The 27,649-nt window shown below is 31.4% G+C and overlaps 1 protein-coding gene across 1 annotated transcript; it reads left to right on the top strand.

Annotated features, from left to right (window-relative positions):
* LOC142326808 (luciferin sulfotransferase-like) lies at nucleotides 1–25,817 on the top strand. The gene is made up of 6 exons (XM_075369521.1): nucleotides 1–196; nucleotides 3,331–3,427; nucleotides 13,620–13,779; nucleotides 15,142–15,262; nucleotides 20,345–20,439; nucleotides 25,509–25,817. The coding sequence occupies exons 1-6, from the start codon at nucleotides 1–3 to the stop codon at nucleotides 25,815–25,817; spliced, it is 978 nt and encodes a 325-aa protein (XP_075225636.1).
* The last annotated feature ends 1,832 nt before the right edge of the window (nucleotides 25,818–27,649 follow it).

Genomic DNA, 27,649 nt, shown 5'->3' with positions numbered 1-27,649 from the left:
ATGCATATCAAAATCAGTAGACCAGAACCTGTATTTGCTGAAAAATTAGATTCGATGTTTGGAGTAAAGGATTGTTTGGTTGAAATAAGTCCAGGCAAAGTGTTATTACCCCCTAAGTATGAAGATATAGGAGAACGTATTGTTAATTTAGAAATACGCCCAGATGATGTATGGATGGTTTCATTTCCAAGAACAGGTAAAAATTATACTATTTTTTTATTTAGATAACGACTAGCACTAGATAAGGAATCTTGGAGAGCTGCATCAAACCAGTCAAATGACTGAGGACAAAAAAAAAATTTATTAAGATATAAATAATAGTACAAAAATAATTATATAGATTATAAATAAATGTTATGTTATTATTACGTATTTATATATATATATATATATTTTTTTTTTTTTTGTATTATTAAAATAATGTGTTTAAGTAGTGCAAGTGCTAAGTAATAACTGTAAATATAAAGGTTTAACATTTTTTGGACCAACTGAATCATATCAGTCACATATGTGGCTTCATTATTCTTAAGCTTGTTTTTAAGATTAGGCTGAAAACCAGAGTGACCTTCCTTGTAAGGATGCTCTTCATGACCTAATTGACAAACTATTTAATACTATTTCTACCACTCAATTTATTCACCAGCAAATTATCTAGTGGATATTTTCAGTACATCAGATGTCAGACTAAAAAAGCAGTAGTAGTTCTCATACTTACCAGCTCCTGCTTTTTTCACATTGCTTTTTTTCATCAGCAGAATTAAAAAAATGTAATAATTGCGTTGACATAATTTAGAATTTTTTGTGTTTTTTTTTTTTTTTAATTATTATCATCCTACTATTAATAAGACTTTTATTAATAACTTAATTTTACCTTCAAATTAAGTTTACATTAATAAATCTTTATTAGGCAATTAACAGAAAACCATTTGTTATAATAATCAAATGATTTCAGTAACTTATTTTGTAATTAAATGTTAACTAATTTCTTAAAATTAAATTGTATTTTTATTTACAGTTATTTAAATCATGAACAAATACTGTAGACTGGTTTTACCATAACAATCTGGCCCTAAATCTCTCAAAAACAAATATAAAATGTTTAACGTTCATAATACCAGATGATTAAAATACCAGTATCTTGGTGTTATTGTGGATGACAAGCTAAACTTAAAGAAAATACTTTATTGATTTTATTACTAATCAATTATACAGATTTCGGTTTAGAATATTTAAAATATTGTAAGTTTTAGTTTACGCACTGGATTGGTCTAGTGGTGAACTTATCGTTGCAAATCAGCTAATTTTGAAGTCAAGAGTTCTAAAGTTCAAATCCTAGTAGAGGCAGTTTTTTTATATGGATTTGAATACTATATCATGGATACTGTTGTTCTTTGGTGGTTGAGTTTCAATTAACTACACATCTCAGGAATGGTTGACCTGAGATTGTACAAGAACACACTTCATTTACATTCATACATATCATCCTCAATCAACCTCTGAAATAATACCTTGTGTGGTTCTGGAGGTTAAAGAGAAAAAAAGTTTTAGTTTATGAGGGCATTATGTTTTTATGGAACAAAAATTAGTTATTTTGATAATATATTTTATAATTTATAAATTTAAGATTACTTTCTTTGTATGTTTTAAAATGCATAACCATAACTGATGTAAGTAACCTACATGAGTCACAATGTACATGTACATTTTCATGAGTCACAAATCACCAAAAAAAATAACAATCATTCATAAAAGTAATAACTCAGGCTTACCAAAGAAAATGAGAATGACTTCAGATTACCTTCTTCATTGAGCTAAATGTGCTATTGCATATCATGCCAAGCCCCCTGAAATGCAGTTTTACAACTGTTATCTTTACTCTATTTACCACAGGGATTGCTGAATAGTAAACATCATTACTCTCACAGAAATAAATGAAAGAAATATCTGTTTATCATAGTCATAAGAAAGATTGGAAAAAATTGTATATTCAACAAATTAATATACAGCTTTATACCCTGCTCCTGTTCAGCTGAGGAATGTCAAAGAATATATTTTTGTTTTATGACAAACTTATTGAAAAAATATTTCTAAAAATTCATGTAAATAGAATGTTACACCATTATATTTTTGTTTGTAAAATTTCTTTTAAACCTTGTTATATAATGAATTTTGAAACAGTACTTCAAGGTCAATGGGTATGATTGTACTTCCTCAAGTGGAGAAATTTTATAAATGTAGTATTTTATTAATTCCAAGTAGTAATAGATTAAGCTTTGTTCTGTTTAGTTTACAGTAAACTTTCTCTCTTAAAAAAAATGGACCAACAAAAAACTGGTTTTATTGTTTTTCATTAAAAGTGAAGGTCACTTTCTCTTTATTTAACAGAACTATCCTACTTCCTTGTTTACATGTATTACTTTGTTCTTCCTTATACTTAATATACATAGCTATAGATTTTAAAAACGCCCCAAAAAGGTATTTTTTGAAATTTTTATCATTATTTTTTATCTTAAGAAAAAAATATTTATTTAAATAAAATCTTTTATCTGGTCTCTCTGTTTTCAACAGTATTTCCATTAAACAATGTGTTCTAACTGTCAAACCTTTTTGATTTCTATATGGCATGATCCCTGTTAAGCAGTAATCTCTTTCTTCAGCAGTCAACATACACTCTACATGATCACACAACTTCTCTAAAGTAACAATAATAAATAAATATTTTATTCTGATCGGTACATAATAATATACTATATAGATCAAATCAGGAATGAGTAAATATGCTAATCCCTGTATGAAAAAGGAATTATTCCAGCATTTTCCTTGATAGATCAAGGGACACTGTGGTAAAATATTAATCAAAGCAGCATCACAGAACATTCAATTAATCATAAAATAAAAAGTAGATTTTATTACAGTCCATATTACTTAATTAAAATAAATACATGATATTAAGTATTAATACATGATAATAATAATACACAAAGATATTAAATAAAGAAAATAACTACAAAATACTCATAAATCATAATTCAGAAGATATTATGGATATCATAAAAATACAACCACTTTTGTTTTAACTAAGAAAAAAAATTATGGTGATATTAACACTACCAACTTTTCAAAATACAGAATAAATAAATATGCTGGAAAGAATAATTACAGTTAAATAAAACAATCCATTATAATATTAGTATATTAATTTATATTCATACAAAAAATTTCATTTTTAACATAATTATTATGGTTGTTGTTACATTATATTACTGTGTACGTTATTTAGCTTAAACTAAATTCCTGTTCTTAATTTAAAAATTATTTTATTTTTTACAGGTAGTACATGGACACAGGAGATGATCTGGTGTATTTGTAACAACCTTGATTATGAGGCAGCACAAACACCATTTATGTTTCGTACTCCATTGATTGAGTAAGTTTAAATAAACATATCGTATATACTTGTATAGACTGTATCATGAAGTTCTCCCAGAACTTTCATAACCTATTCTTCTCTTGAAAATAATGGAAAAAGCTATGTCCTAAAATTTTTCATTTGTGAGTTACGGGTAGTGAAAGATTTCATTTGGATTTCAGCTATCCTAGTAAAATGAGGTCGTACTGAAATTTTTGGAATGTTAATTAAGGGGCAGAATTGGTGATTTCTTATGGTTTTTCACTTGAAAATCAAATAAAATAGGTACCAGAACCGTTTATGCAGTAGGTTTTGAGAAATCTGGGTGAAAATCAATAAAATGAGGTAAAAAAACTCTGTTTTTTATATTTGACATACAATAACTTTCTTAAATAGGTAATAAATACGTAAAACTTTTTTTAAAAAAACTTGTAGAGAATTTAATTCTGAACAAAATGGTGTAAAATAAGTTGAATAAAACAAAGAAAAGTTAGAAAAATTAGAATTTTATATAGAAACAGTATAATACTGCATTTGTCAGAAAAGTACTTATTTAATGCAAACAAAAACCAAATTCTTTTCTGGTCATGTGAAATATTTATAGAAAAAAAATTACTGTTAAAGAATTTTTTAAAAATTAAAAATTAGAAACAATCGATAATTGTTAAATAAAAATAAATAAATAAAAATTAATTACGAGTATTTGAAAAATGATTGTTTATAGTAGGCAATAAGATAACATTTGATCAACAGTGCACAATGTTGTATGTTTAAATCATTGATTCCCAAAGTGGTCCAGGTGGACCCCCAGGGGTCCACGGGAGACTCGACGGGGGTCTACGTTGGCGTGACAAAAAATGGGGGTTCACAATTCGTAAGCGGGGGTCCACGAAAATTCATCTGGTTTCGATAGTGAAGAACTAAAATGTTGTGATTGTCATTGTAGAAGTTACATTACGTTATTAATGTTTAATTTTAATTATATTACGAAAATTTTAATTATATTACGAAAATTTTATTATATTACATTACAATATGATAACAATAATAATTAATAGTGTAATGATTACATATTTGAATAAATGCAACACAAAAAAATATACTATTTTTCTTTTGCTTTTTACCACTCTGAATGGGAAGTTTTCTAAATAAAATAAGTAAGAATTGATTGCTTTCTTGTGCTGTGAGTAGATGTCAAAAATGTAAAGTTGGATGGAAGCATTTTTTTTGATTGGCCAACTTTACTTTTTTGACACTCACTCACAGCACAGTCAATCAAAAATTAACCAATCAATTCTCACTTTTTTTCGGAACCTGTTAGTTCGTGGAACTCAGCCGTAACGCAAATTTTCATAGTTGGATCTAATCTTCACATTTTCCGTTGACTGGAAATATGGTAGAAATGTAGCTGCAGAGGGTCCACCAGAACCAGCAAAATTTTGAAAGTGGTCTATGAGAAAAATAAGTTTGGGAACCTCTGCTTTAAATCATCTGTTAGATACATTAAGTATATCGGGTAATGTAAATTGTGCTGCCGTTAGCGAAGGTTTTATGTGAATTTTAGTTTTAACGGGATCGGTTTTCTAACCCCGTAGGGGGAAGACACACACCTTGTCACGTTACCACACCACCCCCTCCGTTCCAAGCCCTGAGGGGTTTTACCGGAGTTCGTCTTTAGACCCTGTATCTGACTGCATCTCACAGTCATTAACCAGGCCTCGGTTGGGATGCCACTGATGAAAATACCTCGGCAGACATCTGCATCAGTAAAATACAAATCAAATTTCGCCTTCACGTAGGCCTCAAACGGACATCTTCACATCTAACCTAACATGATTCGCTCAAACTAACTGACTAAAACCGCGAAAATGCGAACCCCGCGCCTAGTAAAGATTTGACAACACTGTTCGTGACTGTAAATGCCTCAGAAAATGAACGAATTTAAAGTTAAACAATGCTACACTCATAACAATCAAACTTATGTCTTACGCAACATAGAAATTCAGACCTACACCCAGTTAAGACGAACAATTTAGGTTACCTAACAAGAGGAACGTAACCTCATTCCGGTCCGCGCAGGAGCCGGGAAAAACCCCGTCCCCCCACTCGGTCCCATCATGATGTGGAAATGTAGCGTTCCTTACGCTGATTAGCCAAAATATGTATTGGTTTGACTCCGGCTGTAGCACAGACTTCCTCCCGCGAGACTGTTCTATAACTGCCTATAACAGTCAGCAAGAGGAGTCCCTGGGCCCGTAGCAAAATGTCCGCGCAATACTTAAAGGCCATGCGATGAGCCCAGACAGGCGCAACATACAGCATAATAGCTTCGCTGACACGTTTGTAAAGGATACGCATGGTACGGTAATTCAACCCCCAATCGGGATGAATGACTCTACGGATTCCATAAATAGCATCAGCGGCCTTTTTTGCTACATACTGTAGATATTTCTTGAACCGAAAATTCTCATCAAGGATAACACCCAGGTATTTTTGAGTCGTAACGTACCGAATGGGAGACCAGCCATCCGGATCCGGATTCGTCGGGTAGCAGCCAATCGGCCCTTAAACAACATCATTGTGGTTTTCTCTGGGCTGAAAATCATCTTATGTTGGAGACTCCACAGTCGGAGTGTCTCATAAGCACGAGCAGCTCGGAACTCTACCTCGTTACGCGAATCCCCTTCAAACAGTAGCAGCGCGTCGTCAGCATAAGCGACGGCACGACACCCACCCACATGGCAACCTTAAACGCAACATCAAATCGAATTCTATGATCCAAAGAAGGGGACGTGTCGGTTTGCCATTGAAGTAATGTTGTACTTATTTACAACACAGGAATACGCTGATATACTATTTATTTCGGGTGTGTAATAGTAATGCTGCAGTAAAATATGAAATATTTTTTCCGAACCGCAGGATTCCAGATCTCAAAACAATTGATACGTCTTTTCGCTATCTTCGGGAAACAGGTTCCTAGTATTCGTACCAGTTACGAACTATCTGTCCCATATGACTCTGTTATTGGTGAAATCATTATCGATGCAGCGTAGTTCAGGCGTTAGTACGACGTCTTTCTAAGCGGATCGAAGTTTCGAAGTCGATGGTTTGGAGGACACTTAAACAGAACAAGACAGCCAGTTCAACATTTACAACCAGGAGATGGTCCGCTTCGCTTGGTGTTCTGCAACTGACGGAATGAAAATTAACAACGCTAAAAGTATGTTTTGTTTACTGACGAGGCAAATTTCACTCGAGATGGCGTCTTATGATGAACAACGATAAACAACTTATGCAATGAACATACATGGGGTGAAGTAAATCCGAATGAAACGGTGGAAGGCAATTTTCAATACCGATTTAGTGTCAATGAATGGTGCGGCCTTCTTCACAATGCAGCGGTTAGGAGCGTTCATATTACCTGGCTGCTTAATCCTGAGGTCTAGTAGTACTTTCTTGAAGAAGAATTGCCGCAGCTGCTTGAAGATGTTTCTCTAGCGCTGAGACGCAAAGTATACCTCCAGCACGAGCGCGCGCCTCAACATTTCGCTTGTGCCGTTTTCACTCATTTAAATCTAAGAAATGGATCAGTCGCGGAGGTCCACATTCCTGGCCACCACGATCGTCTGATCTAACAGGGTTGGTATTGAACAAAACGTTCACGACAGCATCGAATCGTTGTGATTTAATAACTGTTTTTCGAACTCGCCTTTCCAAAGCCGCAAATGTTTTGCGATCCGGTACTCTTTGATCTGGATAATTTTCCCGGTATTCACACACAGCAGCCAATCCATTTTTGCTTACTTTTAACATGTCCGTCAACCCTTCAAATGAAAACAGATTTGTGGTATCACCCATTGTGAATGACTGACCGAACAATAACACCACAAACATCGCTCAAATGAGTATTAAAATGTTAGACTGTAAATTTAATTATTGATCAGTTGAATAACCATCGGTTACCAACCTACGAAAAAATAAAATTTTTTAATGTTATAGAAGGATGTCTTTAAGATTTATTTTTATAATTTTTAGCATTTGTACGTAAATTGTTCTTTTAAAGTGCATAACATTTTCGATCCAGTTTGTGTGTGAATGAGAAGTTTGTGTTGTGTTTGAAAAGTTGAACTTCTCAAATTTGTGTTTAAGTTTAATAATTATTATTTATATCAATTTTCTCATAATTAAATTCTCTATAAAGTTAATAAGAAATTTTTATTTGTTTATTGGTAAGTTAACAAAGTTATTTTATTCCAAACCTAAAAAAGTGTATTTTCCGACAAAACGTTTTCGTGTTTTACACCGTTTTTCTTAAAACTTTAAGGTAGAGAGATCTGGGTCCACTTATAATCAATTTCTTAATTCAAAAACCATAAGGAAGCTCCAAATTTACCCCTAAATTTTTACCTCAAGAATTTTAATACAGTTTAATTTCACAGGGAGAGCGGAAAGCAGAGCTAAATGATTCGCGAGCCGAAACTCGCTAACGAACTGTGTTCTGACTTTTATATGAACCTTTTTTCTTATTTTTGGTTACAAAGTCAACTACCGAGATATTGCGGTGCAATCTGCAATCATTCTATGTGTGTGTATATATATATATATATATATATACACACACACATACATATCTAATCTAATCTGGACAGATAAAATCCTTCATTTTTGTTTTGTTAATATTGGAATTCAAATGTTATGTAACCACACTTACACACAACATGTTTCATAAAATTAAGAAAAAAAATCAAACGCCTAGTAACAAAAAATAAACACTTACAACATCCTTGAAAACTAAAAGGAGATGAAGGGAAAGGTTGGAACAGGGATGACTGGAATCAGCATTGGCGAAAGGGACCTCTCATCAGGAAGAACATAAGTTGATGATTACTTACAACTAACATTCATACATCATACGTACAATTTCTTTTTATAATGAAATAAAAATAAACAAATAAAATATGATCCTGCATCTCATATTTATCCAATTCTAAACCAATATTTATTCAAATTTATTTATATTTATTCCAATTTATCGCATATTTATTCCAATTTTAAACCAGATTCTATTAAAGTAGCTTGTCACAGGAACGTAACGGAACGCAAGGATGTCAGAGGGTGCAATACCCTCCTACTTATTGCAGTATACGGACTTGCATCCTTTGCTGCTGGATGATTCTAATGGACTGCCTTTTTACAAATAGAAAAATGGCGTTAGTTCATTTGGTGAAGTATGGACTGCGTTCCGAACCAATGGAGGTTTTTAACGGTAGGGACCCGACAGATTGATGCACTAATTAGCTTATCTTCCGCGACGCGCTCCCTTTCCGCCCAGAGGGAGATTATTTTTTTAATGGTAGCTTATCACATCTGGAACTTATTCTATACATAAGTATATGTATAGTATTCTATACATACTCATTACCATTAATATAGGCAGGTTGCGCGTGCAGCATACAGTCCCCACCATAAGATCTTAGTTCATACACAATTATGCTCTCTCACACATAGATTGTTTAAAATAATAAGCAGTGTTTTGCTTCTGTGTAATTTATGTACAGTTTATAGCATAATAATTGAACGTATGTCTTAGAATAAAATAAATTCATTCAGCAACACTTTAACATCTTTTATTTTAAAAGTACTGTTTTCGTCAGCAACATCTCTTTTAATCTGGGCCCACAGAAGTTCAACCGAGTTAAATTGATAGTGGTATGGTGGAAGGCGTAATACATATTTGCTGCCAGATCGTAAATTTTGTATTTTCTATGTTGTTGAACAATAATTAGAAGATCACAAGCTTAGTAACTGAAAAACCAGGGTCAATGTTTTTCTATTTTAGCCATTCCCTTACGTCAAATTTCTTTGTGTTGTTAGTCGGTACCTTTTCCGTATATCTGGAATGTTAACTTGCATTATCCATAATACTGTCGCATCCTTCTAATCCACAGAGCAAATCCGTAAACCAATCGATAAAAACCTTTGCATTCATTTCGTCATGGAAATCACCAGATTTCTTCGATTGAAGCAATAGCTTGGCATTATTAATAAAACCATACCTGACAGATCCAACAAGACACAAAATTAAACGGCAACTTTTACCGACACGAACCTTTAAGCCACCTGTACTTGACTAATTTTGTCAAGTATAATCTTTTGATTTTCTCAAGTTTCATTTAAATAAATAATAGGGCGTAGATTTTCTTCGTTTCGAATATTATACATTTTTTGAAGGAATACTTCCCGTAATAAAACAATATTTCGCCTCTGTTAAAAACTAATAGCATCGTTACATTTTACTTCCTTGTATGAAGTAAAGGAAGTATTGTGATTGTAAAAATGTCGGTTTTCAGATTTCAACGGAAATATCCATTTTGACCATCTCTGATCCATTTTGACTAGTTTCGGCGTAACGTCTGTATCTCGCATAACTCAAAAACTATTAGTCGTAGGATGTTGAAATTTTGGATTTAGAACTGTTGTAACATCTAGTTGTGTACCTCCTCTTTTGATTGCAATCTACTAAGCCAAAAGTGTCAAAAAAACCCAAAATCCCAAAAATTTGGACTTTTTCTTAACTGAAGTAATAAGCCCTCATGAGAGCTTTTCAACGCTACATCATAAGTGGTATTTCTTTTCATTGGTTCCAAAGTTATAGCCAAATAAGATTTTAATAAATGAAATATTTTGATCTTACAAGGGGAAGGCACATCGGTTCGAATCCGACTTCATATACATTTTTTTTTAAATTGTTTTTAGATATATTAATTTATTAGTAATTATTAACCTCTGATTGTAAAAAAATGTTTTACAATAAATAATAATTCAATAATAATAAAATATGAAAAAAAAAATCTAAGTTATTATGTGAAATAAAGTTTTATGTACTTTACATTTTAATTCAAAAAAATTTATATAGGTAAATAATTATTAACAAATCAATATATTTATTAAAATAAAAAAAATAAAAAATACATATATGAAGTAGACTTCGAACAGACATGTGCATGGTTACAGATCCAACACGTTCTCACTTATACCACATAACTACTAGAGCAAGTGAAACAAAATTAATATATAAACTAATATAAAATGCTGATATGGACACCAAAAAAAATGTGATGCAATGTGGTGTCCACCACAATGCAATTGTGTAACTGTCCACTTTATTAAAGAATTGGAGGATCGTATCTCCCTTTCAAATTAAATAAGTTTAGATGAACTGCAGCAAAAAATGTGTATATGTAATTTAATAGGCGTACAAGAAAATCATGTGGTGTCCACATCAGAATTTTTGAATGAAAATCCAAGATCCTTAAAAATTCTCCATAAAGACATCATGCTACCAATATGTAATTAATTTTCTCTTGTAACGTGTCTTTTATTTTGTGAATGGTAGGATACTTCCCATGGTCATAGAACTCAATTACAATTCTACAGATCATGTCCTTATCAAAATCATTCAAATCTGTCACGGGTTTATTATTTGGTTGTTTTTCTTCGGAGAAGAAAAAAATTTACACGTGTTTTGTTATCAGCTTTCCTTAGCGCTCTTATTACCTTCTGCAATAATTTGCTCAACCATTTTGAGAGAAACACAAAAAACAGATGCTGTAGCTTGTTGAGCGTTGGAAAAATACTCACAAAAAACATCACTTAATTGAAGTTTTAAATATTGAAAATAGCAATAAACATTATTCACAATGTTCTTACTCAGACTTCCTATATCAGGTGAAACTATAGACATTTTTAACAATAACCACAGACACAAGAAAACATTTCTACAATCACAATTATAAAGAGACGTACTCTGCACAGCAAAAGCAGTACACTTTTTTTGCAGCAACTTGTACACTACCACATGGAGTAGGCGAATTGAGTCAGTGGAGGCAACAATGCAAGATGCTACTGGCTGATATTAATGTTAATGAGTATAGTTAAAATTGAAAAAGTAATAGTGAACTTTTTTTATTAAATAAAATTGTATAAGACATAGTTATCAAAAGAATAATTACAACTTATATGAATGCTGGTTGTGGGTATGCTTGAAAAGAGTGTTCCAACTAAACAACTATGAAATAATTTCTTTCCTTAAAACACAATTGTTTCAAACATTGGTTATATTAATTTACTCCTGACTCAGGAAATAAATAATGAAATAAATAAATACAATTCATTTTTGTTACTGTCTTGAAATCATTAACAGGTTTTCTTACATCCTTTTCTTTAATAAGTGGTGACATATTCATAACCTATGTATGATTTTTGTGTGGTTAGACTATAAATTGTATGACACACTTTTTTATTTTTGGCATTGTGTATAAATGCATACTGGTAACTCAAATTATGAAATTTTTGAATTTCCATTACATATATATAATTCTGCACTAATTTCTTGAAATATTTGATTTATTTATTTATTTAGATATACCATGTTACTGAGCAACAGCACAATAACATGATGTCAACAGTATTCTGCAGAGATTCCAAGGCATCTGTGCACAGTCTGGTGTGTAATTGTAAATGTGTAGCCTTGAACAGACTCAGGCTGACCACTCTGGAGACATGTGGTTAATTGAAACTTAACCACCAAAGAACATCGGTATCCACAGTCTAGCATTCAGATCAATATAAAAGCAGCTGCCTTTACAAGGAATCAAACATTATAACTTTCGACTTCAAAAATCAGCTGATTTTGCGATCACAAGTTTAAGCACTAGATCACTTTTACTTTACATAGTTTTGATGTCTTAATTTTACTTAAAAATTTTCTATGAATTAAATTTATATTTTACTGCTATCTTAACTAGAATTTTATACAGAAGAATTAAGAGGAGAGTGGAAGAAGTGTTAGGAGAAGACCAATTTGGTTTCAGGAAAAGTATAGGGACAAGGGAAGCAATTTTAAGCCTCAGATTAATAGTAGAAGGAAGATTAAAGAAAAACAAACCAACATACTTGGCGTTTATAGACCTAGAAAAGGCATTCGATAACGTAGACTGGAATAAAATGTTCAGCATTTTAAAAAAATTAGGGTTCAAATACAGAGATAGAAGAACAATTGCTAACATGAACAGGAACCAAACAGCAACAATAACAATTGAAGAACATAAGAAAGAAGCCGTAATAAGAAAGGGAGTCCGACATTGATGTTTCCTATCTCCGTTACTTTTTAATCTTTACATGGAACTAGCAGTTATTGATGTTAAAGAACAATTTAGATTCGGAATAACAGTACAAGGTGAAAAGATAAAGATGCTACGATTTGCTGATGATATAGTAATTCTAGCCGAGAGTAAAAAGGATTTAGAAGAAACAATGAACGGCATAGATGAAGTCCTACGCAAGAACTATCGCATTAAAATAAACAAGAACAAAACAAAAGTAATGAAATGTAGTAGAAATAACAAAGATGGACCACTGAATGTGAAAATAGGAGGAGAAAAGATTATGGAGGTAGAAGAATTTTGTTATTTGGGAAGTAGAATTACTAAAGATGGACGAAGCAGGAGTGATATAAAATGCCGAATAGCACAAGCTAAACGAGCCTTCAGTAAGAAATATAATTTGTTTACATCAAAAATTAATTTAAATGTCAGGAAAAGATTTTTGAAAGTGTATGTTTGGAGTGTCGCTTTATATGGAAGTGAAACTTGGACGATCGGAGTATCTGAGAAGAAAAGATTAGAAGCTTTTGAAATGTGGTGCTATAGGAGAACGTTAAAAATCAGATGGGTGGATAAAGTGACAAATGAAGAGGTATTGCGGCAAATAGATGAAGTAAGAAGCATTTGGAAAAATATAGTTAAAAGAAGAGACAGACTTATAGGCCACATACTAAGGCATCCTGGAATAGTCGCTTTAATATTGGAAGGACAGGTAGAAGGGAAAAATTGTGTAGGCAGGCCACGTTTGGAATATGTAAAACAAATTGTTAGGGATGTAGGATGTAGAGGGTATACTGAAATGAAACGACTAGCACTAGATAGGGAATCTTGGAGAGCTACATCAAACCAGTCAAATGACTGAAGACAAAAAAAAAAAATTACTGCTATAATCAAATATTCCCATGGTTTTCTTTGATTTTTCCAAGAGGAAAATGTAACAGCAATTACTTTCATTAACTATTACAAAACATAACTTTCTCCTCTTAAGAGATTTATAAAGTGTACTGAATTGGATAAAATATTTGTTTTTTTTTACTATTATTCAGATTAACAGCTGTAATGGGTAATGAGGAAGGAAAGTGGAAGGAATCACTTGGAAATTCTGTTGATATAATTGAATCTATGCCAAGAGATAAGCCTAGATTTGTCAAAACTCATCTTCCTCTAGAGTTACTGCCAAAACAATTGTTAACCGTTAAACCAAAGGTATTACTTTTATTTTATGCAGTAATAAATTATTATTTCTTAAAAATTAGATTAAAAGATTTATATTAAATATCCTATCATAATACTTACAATTATTAATCAAAACTCTGTTGATAACTTAAAAGTTGTTTCTTCAAATTTTTCAGTTTTAAAATAGTAAGTAGAATCATAATTATTTTAATTTAAAAGTAAAAAATTATACAATAAAACATTGAACCAAATTTTATAATATAATGTTTCTAGTAAATAATAGTGACTCACATGATGAGTCGCTTAAGCCATGAAATCTCAATGAAGTGTTCAGTTTAGTAATTACCGTGAATCATAGGCATCAGTGAAGATTGCTGTAAGGACAACTGAGAACATTTAAAGTTATTAAAGATGTAGTAAAATTTAATCAGTTTATTGTTGCAAAACTATATATTTTAAACTAATTATCGATGATACCAAAACAATACCAATATTCCAACAACAAAGAATGTATTAAAGTTATGTCTATTAATGTAATTACTGTAATATTTGTAGATGATCAATCATAAAACACACATCATACCTGAAAACAGCACATATTTAAGCTCAAGAGCAATAATTTTGCTCTTGAAACCTGCACAAGAGCAGGTTGCTCTTGTGCAGGTTGAAGTAGTCTCTTATTGGCTTCTTCACAAATCTAAAAATATTACTCCTCATCAGCAAGCTAAACTCACCAAGTGAAGTTGTAATTCAACTGAAGAAGAATGCATTTTTAATAATAGTATAGTCATTACGGAAATTAATGGTGTAAATATTAATTAGACGACAAAATAGTGGCTAAAATTATATAAAATCATAGTCTTTAATTCTTAATAAATTTAGTGATAGGCTATATGTTTATTGAATACAAAAATTAGTTTAACCTATTTAAATATCAAAATGAAGTTATTATAATAATAACTTTTTCACTTAATAGAAATTCATTATTATTAGCTACTGATTTAAAAACACTGATAAGATGGACATGATTACAATGTTGAGTTTTAACTACAACAATCAAGCATTAAAAAAAAATAATCAAAACTAGACCAATCTATATAGGCTAGACTAGGCTATATAAACCTTAAACTCAAGTAAGATTACATATCACCCAAATGCTTTTTTTACATTTTTTAATATCACTTTTTATAAGGCACTATTCTCTATGGTTTATATAGCATTTAGGTCTGAAAACTCAATAGTACAAATATATCTTTAAATATGAATATTCATAGAGAAATGACACCTCCACTGTGTTTTGATGAGCAATCATTAATTAACCACACTCATTGCAAGTAATATTTAATTAGGGATTATTAATCTAATTAACTGTTACAATATCTTATTTTTCAGATTGTCTATGTGGCTCGCAATCCAAAGGATATGTGCGTATCATACTATTATTATTGTAAACTTATACATAATTTAGGAGCAACATTTGATGAATTCTGTGATATATTCCTTGCAAATAAAGGTCAGTTTATGAAAGTTAACATTTTGTATGACTTATAACATTGATCTAATTTTAAATAGTAAAGAAAAACTATCTTTTCTTCTTCTTTGGTACAATTCTGATCTTTCATGTCATGGCTCTAAATTATTCTGTTGGAAGTGCAATTGAACCTTGCTCTTGTCAAGTCATTAGATGTATTTTCTACCACAATTTCACCTCCCTTGTATTTTCTTTTGAATAATTTCTTGGATGCACTACTGCTTATCTACCTGAATTATTTGACCCAGTTACTGTGAGCTCCTCACTTGCTTTTTGCTCCATTTTTCTAAGTACATTCTCATTAGTAACTGGCTCATGCTATACACTGGAATACTCCTTCTGTGTATTCATTATTCATATGTCACCAATTTGTCTATGATAATTTTATTAAAAATCCTACCAATAAAACAGTTAAAATGACTTATTTAGACTAAGCTCTCTACTACATACAATTTTCTCATTTGTAAGTATGTTAAGTTCAATAATTGTTAACAGTTGTAGGCAGCCTAATATTATTACAAGTTATTCCCAAACAAACCCTCTTTAAGAATAACAAGCATCTCATACTAGGGTTACTAGGAAACTTAGGAATGAAGTGGTTTTTCAACAGCTTCTTCACTAGGCTTAAATATATTGTTGCATGACAATATAACAAGCTTACAAAAATGCAAGTGATTCCTTTATTATGTTCACCACATGTACTGGATGCATAGTGAACATCATTACTCTCAGAGAAATCAAGGATGACTGGTGCCTTTTGTATTTGAAGTGTCTTCATGTATCAAAATCATAAGCAACTGAGGCATACATTATAAAAAGAGAGATTGATTTATCCCTTTCTGTTGCAAAACAATGTATATTGCTTTAATTCAGCAGTAGAATTATCTCATTTAAATTAAAATAATGACATTAATAAACTTAAATTACTTTCTTATTATTATAGTGTAGAATATGGGTAAGCTTTGTAATGTGTAAAATTTTGAATATCTGGCTTTTAGAATTTTTAAAAAATAAGAGATCTAGTCCAAAAATCAAGGGACCAATTCTGGATGTTTGTGTGTGTGGATCTATTTTACTAATATCTCTAAAACAAATGAGCATAGTTTCCCTTTAACCTATGATGAGTTTAAGTATACCCAAGGAAATTTTGTGAGCACATTGCCAAAATTTTAGGTGTAAACTTAAAAATATCTAAATAAATTTCTTGAACATGGTTCCATAGGTATATTTTAATCAAATAATTAGAAGTAATTAATAAATTATATATCCAGCTTACCAGAAAATAAGTGTTCTTGAGATCTTTTGGTTTTTCAAACCATCATCAGGAGTTAAAATACTATAATTTATAAAATATTTAATTTTATCTTAAAATTTGTATATTCAGAATACTTGGTAAACTCTGAGTATACTGTTAACATGCAGTCATGACTGTATACGTATTTTACTTTTGACTTCATTATAATATTTTAACTCCTGATAATGGTTTGAAAAACCAAAAGATCTCAAGGACTTAACATTTATTTGCTGGTAAGGTGGATATATCACTTATTAATTATTTTATTAAAAATATCTCTTGTAATAAATGTAAACATGAGGAATTTGTATGAACAGCTCATTATTTAGCCATCTTTAATTATCAGATTTTCTTGACAGTGTGTAAAAGACAGAGGTTAAATCTTTTCTGAATCTAATCTTTGGAGGTTTCAACAATATTTATTAATATATATTTGTGGTTACATGCTTTAGCTTAATGGGAAAGGTCTTGAATGAATATTGGATTAATAGCAGTAGAAATAGGCTAGCAAATAACTAATATCCCTAAAGTAAAGAAAAAATACTTTCAGCTCTCTGGTTTGTAATTCAGAGGAGTTTGATTTTTAAATATTAAAATTTCTTCAGATTCAAAATCTTCTTCAAAGAATAGTTGATCAAGCTGACTAATTCGACCCTATAACCTTGAATTATTCTGCATAATAAACAGCTGAAAATTTTATCAGCCTTTCTTTTGCATTGCCTGCGAGAAGTGTAATTTGATTTTAGCAGTCTTAATTTCTTTTTCAGTTTTAATAGAAATAACCAAAATAAACAAAAAATAAATGTTCGGATTATTTTTTTTTCAAAAATTTTAAATGCTTTGAAAGTCTTATTTTTTGTGTCAGATTTAGCATGTACCAGATTAAGTTAGATGAAATTTTTTTGTTGTAAAATTTCTGCTGTACTTTCAATTTGTGCTTCTTGTCAAAATATTTTTTACATTAAGAAATTAAAGTATCAATGAAATACCTAAATTTAGGTTATTAAAGTATTAATTTGTAAAATATAATTGAATGGCTTAAAAACTAATTATTATTATAATTAATGTGTCTAAAAAGATTGGACAGAAATTAAAATATTTCTTACTCCCCTATAGATAGTTTTAATTTTTATATAACAGCATAGTTCTGTAATACAGACTTATGATTTATCTAAGTAAAAAAATGTTTAAAAAACTGAACCATGAAGAGGGCTAAAAATAGCTATGGGAAAACACATTAACATTAAGAGCTTTATAATTTATGTTATTTTGAGACCTTAAACTGGCTGTTAAACATTACTGGATAATAATGTAACATGTATGCAATGTAATATGTATGTACAATGTACCAGAAAATTTCAGCCTGCTTGAAAAAAGTTGTAAAACAATACTACTATATATTTTTCAACCCACTCTAAAGTACATGAGATCTATTAATTTATTTGTCAGGTACGTACAAGTAATTAGCTCTTCTTATTATAATAAGACTATTTCTGCTGGAGGTATTATTTACTGCACTCAGACCTCATTTCATATTAACTGAAATTACAAACTTAAGGTTAAATATATTTAAAACCAAATCCTCACAATCATGTCTTTGTTAATAATCATTTGTTTACATTATTTACAATTCTTGTAGGTTTTTAAATTTACATTTTATCATTTATCCAATTTTTAATTTCATCTTAACAGTTTCATTTTTTGCATTCAAATTCTTTATAAGTGAGTTTCAGGAATTTCATTATAAAACATTATGACACTGAATGATTCTTTTTTGTACTTACATTTAAGTTTATTTTGGTAATACCAGTGATTTTTGTCTTGGTTTAATGCTTAGATTTTTATATGTATTTTGAAACTGTTTGTAGGATGATAAAACAAACATAGGTTTGGCATAGGTCGAGTGGTTTTTTATGTTTATTTTATATTTTTCCATAATTTAAGAAGTCTTTTTTGTAAATTTAATAAAGACATAAGTTCATTTTTATACATCAATCCCCATAGTTTGCTCTACTATTAAACAATTCATAATATATGTATAATAAAGTCTTAACATTTAAAAATTTAGTTCATTTTATAAAAATAGAAAGTAAAACTCTTAGTTTCAGGTATAATTTCAATATGCTCTTCCATTTCTTATGCACACCAATAGCTATCCCTAGGTACTTAGTACTAGTCACTCTTTTTATTTCTTGTTTGTTTATTTAAAAACTATATATATTTATGTAATTTTTGTAGTTTGTAAATGTTATGAATACTGTCTTTTCAACATTCAGAGAAAGTAAATTGTTTTTAAACCAATCTGAAATTATTTGTAAGTAATGTGTTCCATTTTATTATATGTTTGTTCCCATGTGTTTTCAGAATATAAAAATGCAGTATTATCAGTAAATGCTACAATACATTATTGAGGTAGAAGATCTAAAAGATCATTAATATATACTAAAATCAAAAGATGTCTTAGTATTGATCCTTGAGGGATCCCAGTATTTAATATTTGAAAATCATTTCTAGGTTTTTTGTTTTGACTGACTGGAGTCTTTTCCAAATATTACCCAAATAGATCATGAGCTTGGCCAAGGATGCTATAAGCACACAATTTTTAAAGGGCTTTTTGTGATTAACTATGTTGAAAGCTTTAGCAAATCAAAGAAAGGTGTTACAATTGGTTTACTACTGTTGTCATGTTTTTCATGTATAAAATCTGAAATTCAAGCTAAAGCCTGACTGGTACTTTTACCTTTCTGGAAATCACATTGATTTTTTGAAATCAATTCCATACTTAGCAAAATATTTTGTTAACCTATTATATATAACTTTCTCAAACCAACAATATTAAAAGAAGTAAAAATAAATGGTTACAGAATCAAAATAGTAACCCAATTTAAATACCTCGGAGAAATATTAACAAACAACTTAAATAAAAAAAACCTTTATCCAAATGAGAAGAAAAAAACCAGCTAAAGCTCAAAAATTAACCTGGTAATTATTAACCTTTGCATTTTGGTAAAATTAACCTGGTTTATTGTGGCACTTTCAATAAAAAATGCCTATCAATAAATGCAAAAATAAGAGGTTACACAGTTATAAAACCAGAAGCCATATATGCAGCAGAAACACTCTTCCACTTGAACAAACAATCAAACTCAGACAAACTCCAGAAAACCGAAAGAAGAATTAGAAGAATTTGCATCATTAAAAAGTATAAGAGACAGTAGTGGATTATGCCTAGGAAAGTTGTGTACAAAAAGTTAGAACCCATCACTGATACCATGCATAACAGGAGACTAGGATTCTTTGGACATATCATAAGGATGCAAGATTCAAGACTTCTGAAACTGCTAGTACAGTATAATTTTGACTCGAAAAACACCAAGACAGAATGCAGATAGATCAGAGAAATATGAAATGATCTGAAGGAAATTGACCTTACACCAGAAGACAACAAAGATAAGATAAAATTAAACACGAAAATCAAGAAAAAAGCATTTGCTTCACACTCACAAGGAAAAATTCACAACACAAACATTTTCAGTACTAGAAAGAGCACAAAGATCAGAACATAGAAAAGTACAGGGAGGATCGCAAGGCCCAAATAGTCCCATAGAAGAGACTTTGATAATGGACTGATTAAAGTAATCCTATGCAGTTATAAAAGATAATGATAATACAAATTTCTCAAATATTATAAACTATAGTGGAAGAGAGTTTTCTGTTATTTTTCAGAACAATGCTTGTGAGAAAAATAAATTTATTTTGTATTTTTACAGCTCCATATGGACCAATTTGGGATCACATTTTGGGATTTTGGAAATTACGTAATGAACCAAATGTTTTATTTTTGAAGTATGAAGATATGAAAAAGGTATGTACTCATATTATCTAAAACATGTTACAAAATTAATGATTTAAACATTAATTTCAAATGTCAGTCACTGATGATAGGACTGCTACCATATAACGGTACATAAAACCAGTTTCAAATCCTTGAACAAGTACACTTATATGGAAATGACAGTCAATGTTATTGCTCCACTTTGGTAATTAGTGAGACTAGCTTACTAGAGGTAAATCTGGGCAACATTCACAGGACCAGATTGAAAGTGAATTACAACATCCTGTCGTAATTCCTTTTATACAACATCCTGTTGATTGAAGGTGAATTACCCATAATGATTTCTTAATATTTATCCTTGTGTCTTTCTTTTCTCATCACTGAAACACATTTTTCTTTCAATCGATTATGGGAAATAGTAACCATGAAAATCTTCAATGTAAACTTTTCAAATTATAAGTAATTTTAGCATCTTTTAATCATTTCAATGAATTTCAAAAATAACTTGAAAATTAACAAATCAATTTCGATGCATTTTTTAACAACTATTAAAAAAGATAAAGGGCTAACTATAACTTTAACATGTTCAAAAAAGTGTTGGTATTGAAAAGGAAGCTACATTTAAATTTTTTCAAAGTAATTTATATTGCTATTTAAAAAAATGATGGTAAACAGACACCTTTTTACAGCCAATCAGCTGTAATTAATTATTGCTGTTTTAAAATGTGCAAAGAATGATATTTTTTAAATGGTTTAATAACAGGTACATTTGGATATTCTGGTTACTCCCTAATAATCCAAGACAGTTAACATACAATTAACAGCACTATTTTAATATGTTAAATACTGATGACACTTGATTGGAAGGAATGATTTTGACATAATGATGATATTGTAAAAATGATTTTGATATGTGTGGTAACATGATGATATAATGACTGCTATAACTATAGTTTATAAAGTAACATATTTTAGATTAGGTAAGGGGTAAGCAGATTGAATTGTGAAATATATTATTATTGCAGTCAGAACAATCCAAAGATAAATGCAAACAGTACAAGTAGCATACTGTACCATAGTAAAGGTGTCTAAAACCACAGCAAAATAAAGAATGTCACACCATAGGCAAAATTGCCATATTGGTTTAATATCGCCTTTGTCGAATTTTAGACGGTCTGTAAGTGAATTTCAGGTTGTTTAACACCTTGGGGCTATAATGACTGACTTTGGCATAGCATTCATCCTCAATCCAGTTTCAGAGATGGGCCATATCATGAATTTTCACCCTGTTCACCTATGATACCAGATAACCTCAAAATGAAAAGTCCATTGAATTCAAATCTGGAGGCTGTAGAGCTCACTCAGTCCTCTGTGACTAATCCAGTGTTCAGTAAAATATTCATCTAACCAGTGTCTTACAGCACTTGCACAATGTGAGTGGGGCTCTATCTTGGATGAATCACCCAGAAAAATCGATTGATATCCAATGTAGACACCAACCAATCTCTAAGCACTTGCAGGTACTTTTCACCGTCCACATTTCCTTCAAAAAAGTATGGGTGAGTGATACAATCATTCCAGGTGCTAAACAACACCACCATCTGACTCCTGCTGTATGGATGGATTGTACCAATGAGGATTCTTCTGTAATGAGTAGTACAAATTTTGTCTGTTGGTTTCACCTTTCTCATAAAAACCAGACTTATTGAAAACAGTACTGAGGATAGGAAGTCCACATTCTTCTCAATCCTGTCCAAAAACCATCAACACATTTCCATGCTATGATCAGGATCATCTTCAAATAAGTGTTGCAGGAGTTGAGCTTGAATGGGTGAAATTTTTCCTTTCTCAAGACGTGGATGGTGGATCAAGGAATGTTCAGATTATGGCTGGTTTACTGTATTGACTTCTTTTGACTGACATAGACCTTAGAAATCACAGCTGCTTATATTGCAACATTACTCCATGGCCATTCAACAATATTACCAGTCCCCTTAAACTTGTCAAGTAATATTCCCACAGTGCTGCATGATATTGATTGGCGTTCAGGATGATGGTGATTAGACTTATTACTAATATCACAATCTGAATAACCTTTATGGCCACACAACAGGATAATTTCCACATGTTCCTTCTCCAACAGCATCATTATCTGCATTCAGATAAAACAAAGCAGAAACACACTCTGCAGTATGAGCTATATAGGATGAGATTACAAAGAACACAAAAATTTGCAATGAGTACAAGATCTGTAAATAAAGTAATAAGACTGGTTCAGAAAAACATTTTATTTACAATTCTTTTCATTTATTTATATATGAACTCTATCACCTTCAAAATAGTTCCCTTGGGAAGCCATGCAACTTCAAATGGTTTTCCCACTCTTCATAGCAGTGTTGGAACTCAGAAATGGAATATTCTTCAAATGATAGGTTCCATTTTTTTATATTTTCTACTGTTCCAAAATTGGTTCTTTGTGTTGTTTTTTTAAAGTTGTGAGCAGGAAAAAGTCGCAGGTACTCAAGTTAGGTGAATATGGTGGTTGAAGATCTATTGGAATGTTTTTCTTTGCCAAAAACTCATTAATTGAGAGTATAGTGTGACAAGGTGCATTGACATGATGCAGCATCCAGTTGTCTTTGATGGCTGGTCTCATGCAGCAACTCTTTTCCACAGTTTTTGAAGAATTTTTCAGTAAACATAGTGATTTACAGTCTCTCCTGTAAGCAAAAACTCCTTATGAACAATGTTATTACTATCGAAGAACCAAATTAGCATGATTTTGATTTCTGATTTGCTCATTTTTGCTTTTTTGGGATGTAGTGAGTTTGAAGTGCTCTGAGCCACTCCATGAAGTGAACCACTCCTTGCTCTGATGTTTTTTCTGGGTCATACTCAAATACCCAAGATTTATCACCAGTAATAACATTTTTTTTTAGAAAATCAGGATCAGTTTCAATTTGCCCTAGAAGATCGCGGCACACTTACTTCCACTCTGTTATTTTCTGTTCAACAGTGAGGTTTTTTTGAGACAATTTTACACAAATTTTTTCATGTCCAATTCACTTGTCAAAATTTGACAGACTGTGGTATGGTTCAAATTCAATTGTTCTGCTATCATTCTGACAGTTAATCACTGGTCGTACATATCAAGTCTCTGATTCGCTCAAAATTGTCATCACTTTTTGATGTTAATGGTCTTACAGAGCGTGGTTTGTCCGCAACTGATTCCCGGCCATCTGAAAATGATTTAAACCACCTAAAAACTTGGGCTTGTGACGCACGTCATCTCCATACACCCTTTTCAATTTTGAAAATGTTTCAGTAGCATTCTCACCAAGTTTAACACAAAACTTGTTGAGCACAACGTTGCTCATAATTGGTATCACTCATTTTTGTAACGCACAACAAAAACTCATTTCACGAAAAGTTTGCTTGTCTCACATGGCAACAATAGAATAAAAATATTAATACCTAATATAAATCAACTATTCATATAACCATATGTTTACTAGCAATTTTACAGTGTTGCCACTTTGGCTGCAAAAAAAAACTAGTTTCATTACTTTATTTCCAGACCTCGTATGTTATGTTGAGCCATTACAATTTGCAAGGCAGAACCAAAGATAAAAAATAAATAAAAGAAAACCATTAAATGCAAAATAATTCTCTTAAAGTCTGGCTATTTTTTGCTTAAGGTGAACAAATCTAAAGAAATGTAAGAAATTCTTGCTATTATTAATTAATCACAATTGTTTAAATTATTTAGAAAAAAAAGTACTTTTTGCTTGTGTGAACATAATGAATTTAGTCAATGAAGAAATATGTTCCCTTAGAAGCCAAAATAAGTTCTCATCAACTTACTTTCTTATTATAAAGCTAAAGTTATGTACAGATATTTTTTTCCTTCAATACATTAATTTTATACAATTAAATAAAAGTAAATTAATGTAAAATCATTCTATATATTTATAAATTCATTAGACATTTGATATAAACATTTACAAAGGTTTTTAACAACAGAATTTGATTATAGAAGGTAAGAACTGTAATGAAAGAAAAAGAATTAAATAAATAAAACACTGAGGAATGAAGTGTAGAAACATTCTGCCCAAAAAACTAATGATTACATAAAAAAAAAAACTTTAATTAAAATGAACGGTCAGGGCACACTCTTTGTTTGCTTAGTTATGCTTATGCATAACAATGCTATACTTCATTTGGTATGTACCATGAAGGACCTGAAAAGATTCAAATGGGAAACCCTCTTTAGAGTCCTGATCTTGCACTTTGTAGTCCACATTTTGTCCCATGAAAAAGCTCTTCCTTTCTTTTTCCTTTTTTAGCCTCCGGGAATTACCATTCAGGTATTACTTCAGAGGATGATATGCATGAGTGTAAATGAAGTGTAGTCTTGTACAGTCTCAGTTTGACCACTCCTGAGATGTGTGGTTAATTGAAACCCAACCACCAAAGAACACCGGCTATCCATGATCTAGTATTTAAATCCATATAAAAATAACTGCCTTTACTAGGACTTGAACGCTGGAACTCTCGACTTCCAAATCAGCTGATTTGGGAAGATGTGTTCATCACTAGACCAACCTGGTGGGTTCATGAAAAAGGCCCTAGCAAGTAGCATTATCACTCTGATAACAAAGTTCAAAATGCAATGCAAGAATGGTTATACCATGTAGCAAGGGAATTCAATAAAGACATGGAACATCTCAGGGCATGCTTCGATAAGTGTTTAAATTTGGTGGTTACATCTTCAGTTATACTTCAAGAAAATAGAATAATTTTCATAAAGATTTCATTATTCTTTTTATGTTAGCGCAACTAACTTTTTGGATGCCCCTTGATAATATTTTGTATATTTTCCAGTTTCCTTCTCTAATTCCTTCATATTTTATCTTGCTAGTCAAAGATTTTTATGGTAGGATAACAATGAAGGGTCCAAATATATCAGAAAAATACAAATTTCCTCTAGTGAATCCTTTCAATTGGTGAATCCATAATTTTTCTGCCATAAAGAAATGAACAACAAACATTCTCTTATAATATCAGTATACATTTTTAATATTCTATTTTGTTAACAGGATCACAGGAAGGCAATAATCAAAGCAGCCAATTTTTTAAAAGAGACATTAACTGAAGAACAAATATCAAGTTTAATTGAACATTTAAGTTTTAATAAAATGAAAGAAAATCCAGCTTTAAATTTAGAATCATTCCTTAAAATTAAAAATGGACCAGAATATGAAAGTAAAGATGAAAATCAAATGTTTATACGAAAAGGTCAAGTTGGAGACTGGAAAAATTACATGTCACCAGAATTATCAGAACGATTTGATAAATGGACAGAAGAAAATTTAAAAGGCACTGAACTCACTTTTGATACTGTTTAATTAAAATTTTATTAATTTCTTTAATATTAATGTAAAAAAATTCTATTATTTCAATTAAAAAATGAAAATATATGTATATATATATATATATATATATATATACACAATTTTTTTTTATAATTGCTCTGAGAATTTGTCGAAAAAAAATATGTATGATTTTTTTTCAGAATGACAATCAAACAAATTTATTAATAATTAATATTAAATTTATGAATTTAAAATAACACTAAGTTAGTTATAGGATAATTAAAAAACTAAAGGCTGGATGAATTAATAGATTGTAAAAAGTTTAATTAATTATTTAATCAAAATGATGTACAGTAGTAAATATGTGAGAATATAGTTTTTAAAATAATTACTTACTATTACATTACATTAATGGACATCTTAGCCAATAAGTTATATTCTATTGTTAGAAGATCCCAAATTTTTTAAAGCTAAAATATTATTATAATAAAATGGCTGTTCATAAAATTTAATTTTCTTATTCATGAACCAAAAATGTTCACTTGGTGGCGTCCTGTTTACGGCGTTGGCCCGATTGTTTTAAAGCAGACAGCACTCATGGCACACTGCAAACTCTTACCCTAGGTTAGATGTACATCCTGCTCCAGGGCTAACCCCAGTGCCCTTTTTACCACATCATTACGACGCTCCGTGGTATTTGACCGTGGATGATTCTGTTGTGCTAATCTGTGCGTACTGGTTGTACGCATTGTACGCACCGTACTGCCAATCAGGCCGGCCGACTGATTGGCAGGCTGAGTAGTCTCTTACAAAAACATAGTGTTGACTATCTGTCATCACGACACTTTCAGTATCTCATTCGAATCTTATAAGGAATGACTCACCACAGTTGACGTATTATTATGTCTATCGTAATATTATTACATTATCGTATTTAGACTAGCATGATTCACAGCATGATTCAAAGAAACGGGAAATTTTGAAAGTTGTGTTGGTAGCCGTGGGCGATTGGTACCACTTGATAAGTAGCGCCAGCCTCTCTAGCCTAACCTCCCATTTAGTTGTTATGGATCCTTGGAGTGGTACGCAACGTGCATTTGCTATCAAAGCGGTCACTTTGATAGCAAATGACAAAACAATGACAGTGTGGAGGGAGCGCGTAGGGAATTTCGCCGTCATTTTAATCTGGGTTCACCGTGGGTAAACCGTATTCCATCAGCACATCCAATTAAAACATGGATATCCAATTTTGAGGAAACTGGTTCTGAAAAAGAAACCTCCAGGCCGTGAGCGAACCGTCCGTACACAGAATGTTCAAGCTTTACAAGATGCTGTCACACGAAGTCCACATCGGTCAATCCGTCGTCTCTCAGCATCTTTACAATTGCATAGTTCAAGTGTTCAAAGAATGTTAGTGAAGGACTTGCAATTCCATCCATACAAGTTGCAGATCGTCCAGGAACTGAAACCGAACGATGCAGTTGTGCGACCACAATTCTGTAATGTAATGCTTCAGAAGACGTGTGGATGTCAGACGAAGCGCATTTCTACCTCAGTGGATTTGTTAACAAGCAAAATTTCAGATACTGGGCACAAGAAAATCCTACGCAGCTACACCAGCGTCCGTTGCACAGCCAGAAAGTGACCGTGTGGTGTGCTATGTCATCTTACGGTGTTATAGGCCCTTATTTTTTTGAGGATGACAACGGTCTTGCGATTACAGTGACGTCGGCTCGTTACGTACCCGTGCTTGAAACATTTGTTGTGGAACAACAAAAGAGATTTCCACAGATTCTTAACACAACCTGCTTTCAACAAGACGGAGCAACGTCACATACTGCACGAATATCGATGGCAGCTGTACG

This window comes from Lycorma delicatula, chromosome 6 (genome assembly GCF_047948215.1).
Source record: "Lycorma delicatula isolate Av1 chromosome 6, ASM4794821v1, whole genome shotgun sequence".
Classification (NCBI taxonomy): Eukaryota; Metazoa; Arthropoda; class Insecta; order Hemiptera; family Fulgoridae; genus Lycorma; species Lycorma delicatula.
The sequence above is the reverse complement of the archived record's forward strand: the minus strand, read 5'-3'. Positions and strand labels throughout refer to the sequence as shown.

Bases quoted from the DNA above. Each gene is read 5' to 3' on its own strand.
- LOC142326808 (XM_075369521.1), top strand. From the start codon at position 1: ATGCATATCAAAATCAGTAGACCAGAACCTGTATTTGCTGAAAAATTA. The intron at 13,780-15,141 runs GTATTACTTTTA...CTTATTTTTCAG, and splicing joins TGTTAACCGTTAAACCAAAG to ATTGTCTATGTGGCTCGCAA. The intron at 20,440-25,508 runs GTATGTACTCAT...TTTTGTTAACAG, and splicing joins AGTATGAAGATATGAAAAAG to GATCACAGGAAGGCAATAAT.